Source organism: Terrapene carolina, unplaced genomic scaffold, assembly GCF_002925995.2.
Source record: "Terrapene carolina triunguis isolate 2854851 unplaced genomic scaffold, T_m_triunguis-2.0 Scaffold19205, whole genome shotgun sequence".
In the NCBI taxonomy this organism is placed as follows: domain Eukaryota; kingdom Metazoa; phylum Chordata; order Testudines; family Emydidae; genus Terrapene; species Terrapene triunguis.
This window is the reverse complement of record NW_020683556.1, coordinates 1-4,878: the sequence shown is the minus strand read 5'-3', so window position 1 is coordinate 4,878 and position 4,878 is coordinate 1. Positions and strand designations below refer to the sequence as shown.

Sequence of the window (4,878 nt, the reverse complement as noted above, 5' to 3'; positions counted from 1 at the left end):
CAGTTACATTATATTCACTTATTATCATGTTTTTATAAAACCATATAAACTGCACAACGTCACAGTAACATGATTCCTTTAATACAGTTCTGTAACCATGTTGTCCCATCTACACTACAAACAAAAAGAGTGATAGAAAACAGTTTCCCCTGACAGTAACAGGCATCAGTGATTGACAAGAATGAAAAAACCCAACAAAAAAAGCAACATTATTTAATTTGCTTATTGCCAAAAAGCTTACTTGCCCCCGCAAAAGAGTGAGCAGCATTTTGCAAAGTTGTGTTTAGGTAATCTGATGTTGGAATCAAACTTAGGCCCCTAATTTGCTATCAGATACGCACAGAAGGAAACTTAATGCCTGCTTAGAGGCCCTATTGAAGCCAATGAGGTCTGTCTACACTGATCCAATTGCAGGATGGGGGCAATGGTTATGATTAATAAGTGACCTAGGATATGTACTTTATGAAATATGTGTTATATTGGCTTTATCTCTAACATATGAACCATCCCAATTAATACTGCTTCCTTCGTTTTATACATAATACACACCTTTATATAAATCCTCTATTTACGACTGCCTAGAAGTAAAGTTCTTGCCCCCCATTTATAATTAAATAATAGAAAATAAAATGATCCACTTTGTTTGAAGTATAGTAGACCTGTTAGGCAGAAGGATTACATAGATTAATAGCGAGGACATAGTGGGAGGAAAGTCAGACATACCTGGTATCGAATTGAGTGTCACCCAGAAATGTTCATCTGGACTATAGGTGTCCTTGGACCATTCAAGTAAATCAATGGCACGCTGGTCTCTGAGAACTAACTCGGTAAATTCCCTTGTGACAGCAATATAAGCAGAGCCAAAGTAGATGATCAGATTGTGTGGAGGTGGTTCTTTTCGTACAAAGGTCGACAGCATGAAAGAAGCGAAACTGTATATTTGTTCCCTGTGGACATATTTGGTCCTTCTGATAATATCGGCAGGAGGCAGACCTCCAGGAGTGATGTTTTTCCCTTTAAATATTTTCAGATACTGAACTATTTCCTTGTTGGTTTTCAAGGGAAAATCTTGTCCACATACGTTGAGAAGGTACTTCCACCGAACTCCTGATTCCAGCAGGTCTTTCATGCAGTTCAAATCCGCCTGAAGTCTGGATATTCCAGCATATACCACTAGCTCCATTTTAGAGGCAAGAAAAGCATTGGGGAAACAGTTCAATAATTTCTCCACATCTTGCTTAAACTTAGCAGTTGCTTTCCGATCCACATGGATACAGTAAACATTTTGGGGCATATAAATAGCCCTGAAAAGTCTTTCAAAAGTATCAAATTCCTTATGAAGGGTTATGATATAAGCCAAAGGAAAGGCAGCTTCTTCTGCTGAGAGAGGGCTGGTTATATAGTGATTTTGAATTAAGTATTTGGTGCAACAGGTTCTCCCAAATGATGTTTTTAATGCGTTTTCTTGTACAAAAAATGCCTTCTCTTCAATAAGTGCATCGCAGGCTTCTGCTAAGATAGAAGTCACTGAGAGGTTCAACTTCCGAAGGTGTTTTTGCTCAGGTGAATTAACAGTATAAAGAACTAATGAAATTGAAACACTAAGAACAAGCACAGCAAAAAAGCAAAATATCCTTGAGTTCATTGTGACTTTTAAAAAGTTTTTCCCGCTTAAAGTATGTAAAAAGAACACAGTACAAAATGCAACAGAGGGTCCTGTGGCACCTTTGAGACTAACAGAAGTATTGGGAGCATAAGCTTTCGTGGGTAAGAACCTCACTTCTTCAGATGCAACAGTACAAAATATAAATCACCCACCAACTCACCCTGTTGCCTGCCTCTGTTACAGAGCTAGAGTTTCTTGTTGAAGAAGAGGATGTGGTTTCATTCTGATGTCTGCTGCATGACTATTCTCTTTCCTGTCCTGATCAACATCTATAACCATCATCTTAATGAAAAGGGCATCAGTGGGCTTGAAGATTGAAAACTCTTGTACTGCATTCTAAGATTTAAACAGACATAATTCCAGTTAGTGGTTTGGTAAAGAGAATACAGGTTTAAATATTTTGGAATGCACACCATTTGGTCTGATCACCATTTGCCCACTGACACTTTTTTTTTTAGAAACCTCTCTTTCATTTCCTTATCGTAACCATCCCTCTCCCCATCACCCACACAGACTACAAGTGTCAATAATTAATTTGCACTCCTGTTAGCAGTATCAGCAGAGGCTGTCAGCAACTGACTGGGCATAGAGATTCATCCCTAGAAGTGGCTGTTCAAGGTTAGAAATATTGGTGGAACAATTGGGGGAGAACAAGGAGTACTTGTGGCACCTTAGAGACTAACACATTTATTTGTGCATAAGCTTTCATGGCTACCACTCTGAAACCTGTCACCATGCAATTGGGGGAGAGTTTATCTATTCTGTGCTCAAATAAAGGCTGTCTCTACAGCTGCAGGTCTGGCACTTTTCATGAGCATTTAATCCACTCCTTTAAAAAAGTTATTAACATTCCTGCTACCTCTGCAGTTGGGACAGCAAGCACGCTTCTTTTGGCTCCTCAGTGGGGTTTGCTTTTTGAGACCCACTCTGGGTCTTATGGTCTCTTGGTTTTCCGATTGTGCCTTAGAGCTACCCCTCCTGTGGAAATTGTTGAATTTTTAAAAAATAATTGTCCTGAAATGGGACAAAAAGGACAAAATTTGAAATTTTTCACAAGAGGAAAATTCTCAAAATAATTAGTTTTGGGGGAACCAAAACAGAATTTGCAACTTTCTTCCTAGCTTCCCAGGGAATCGGGCTGACAAGGTAGGCAGGGAGCCAGGGGACCTGGGCAGCCCATCAGGCCAACTTCCAGAGAGCTGCAGGTCCCAGGAGCCTTGCAACTCATCAGACAGGCTGCCAGGGAGCCATGTTTCCATTAACATTTCAATTTCATGGATCCAGTATTGTCTAATGAAAAATATCTGTTAGAAAACTACTTTGCTTTAATCTTCACTGGTAGCATGAAGACATGTTCTACTGTAATCCAAGTCCAATGTGGTGTGTTACACCTGGATGTGACATTATATGCAACTAGTAGTGAAGGAACAAACAAACTCTTCAACACAGTGTCCACTAAAGTCTTATTCTTAGCTGTCTCTCTGCTGTCCTGCTGCTTCCCAGGTTCTCAGTCACCATCAACAACTTCATCTGTTCCTCCACCTTGTCTCTCCTGCAGCTCCGAGCCAGTAATAACCAGACCATCCAAAAAGAAGAAAACACAAACCTACCTGGATGAGAGAGCACACAGACACACACCCTGGCACAACGCAGCAGGGATCCACCAACACTCCAAACAAACTGGAGGAAAGATAAAACAGCACATCAGTGAAAATGCCAGCTCAGCTCACGTGGTCCAATAAAACAATTACAAATAATCCAGATATCAGGTCTTCTCAAGGCTAGAAAACACCATTTAAACAAATATCAGAGACCAGACAAAACATTTCCTGCTCTGCTGTCCTCTCGATATGCCCTTGTGCTTCAAACAAGTAATTTCCTAACAAGAGATGGTCATTTGTTCTTTGTGAATTCCTAATAGACCCAGAGATTTAAACAAAAAAGACAGCAACTAAGTGACCCCTTTAGTTGCTAGCCAAGCACATTTTATAAAGCAAGCATTCCAGTTACAGAGGCATGCGCACTCTCTCGCTCTATCTCTGAATAGCCACTGAGTTTACAATAGAGATGTGTGCTTATCTTAGTACAGATCTGTACAAACAACCCACCATCAGACATTGCAGTGCAACCAGCACTGTGTCATCTAACTCATCTTCCGGTAGTACTTCTGCTGTAGGAAAAGTAGGCTATTGCAATCTTTATTTTTATCTAAAGTTAATTTTAGTGATGTTATATTACACCATTGAGGGTTCGGCTCTGGCGCCTACAGTCTCAAGTTCAATAGAGTTATCGCTGCTTGTTTTAGATCTAGAGTCATAGGAACACATGAAACCATAGGCAAGTAACAGAATCATAAGAACAAGGGCCACTATCTTTTATCAGTTTTATTAAAGTTACCAACAAAGTTATGAATGTCACAGCATATACAGCTCCTAAATATATCCATGCACCAGTTATAACGACAGACATACTCAGATCCTCCTAGATAGCGTTAGAGTCTGCTGGCTCTCTCATAGATTGATCATCAGTAAAGGGATGGTTCCTGCTGGATTTCTCCCATAGGAAGCTCAATTTTCCCTTTTTATAATGTGATTCTGCCTGTATCTACATTCTGCGCATGCACATGAAAGTGTCAATGCTCTTTTTCCTTATTCGTCTGATGTCCTCTAGAAACATAAGGGATCCTGATTTCTATCGATCGTGTAGGTTCTCTTTATTCTCATCAGCACTGATGCATCCTGTGCTTAAGACACATGTTGGAGACAGATGTGCCTCTACAGCATTTTTATTATTTAAAACATTAAAATTAATCTTCTGGGTAATTTTTCACAGTATTACCACTTGGTACCTCTTTTCCCATAATCTTAGGACATCACATTTATTCTTCAGTCCCTTACTTATGACAGAATTTCTTGTCTTCAAGGCCTAAAATAGCTAAGCTAAAATTTTGCAGGTCTCGTCCTACAGGTCTTGCATTTCAGCCTTACTTAGAAAGCTAATACACGATTCCGTCTAAATATTGATCAATCTTAGACTTCTGTAACACTGGTCTACAATTTTTGAGAAGTCGTCTGCTTCAGAGATAAAATGTGCTATTTATTATGTATTTTGATGTGCTGAATTCAAATATGACAATTAAACCAACTGATTGTCTACTGTTTCTAAGATATTTAAGTTTTTACATTTTATGTCTATGTATATTGTGTAGATAG

General features: G+C 39.3%; 1 protein-coding gene across 1 annotated transcript; it reads right to left on the bottom strand.

Annotated features, from left to right (window-relative positions):
- Positions 1-610: 610 nt before the first annotated feature.
- Positions 611-1,645, bottom strand: LOC112106092 (N-acetyllactosaminide beta-1,6-N-acetylglucosaminyl-transferase-like). The gene has a single exon (XM_026661900.1). The coding sequence runs from the start codon at positions 1,643-1,645 to the stop codon at positions 611-613; it is 1,035 nt and encodes a 344-aa protein (XP_026517685.1).
- Between the last annotated feature and the right edge of the window lie 3,233 nt (positions 1,646-4,878).

Coding starts and splice junctions, on each gene's coding strand:
- LOC112106092 (XM_026661900.1), bottom strand. CDS start 1,645: ATGAACTCAAGGATATTTTGCTTTTTTGCTGTGCTTGTTCTTAGTGTT.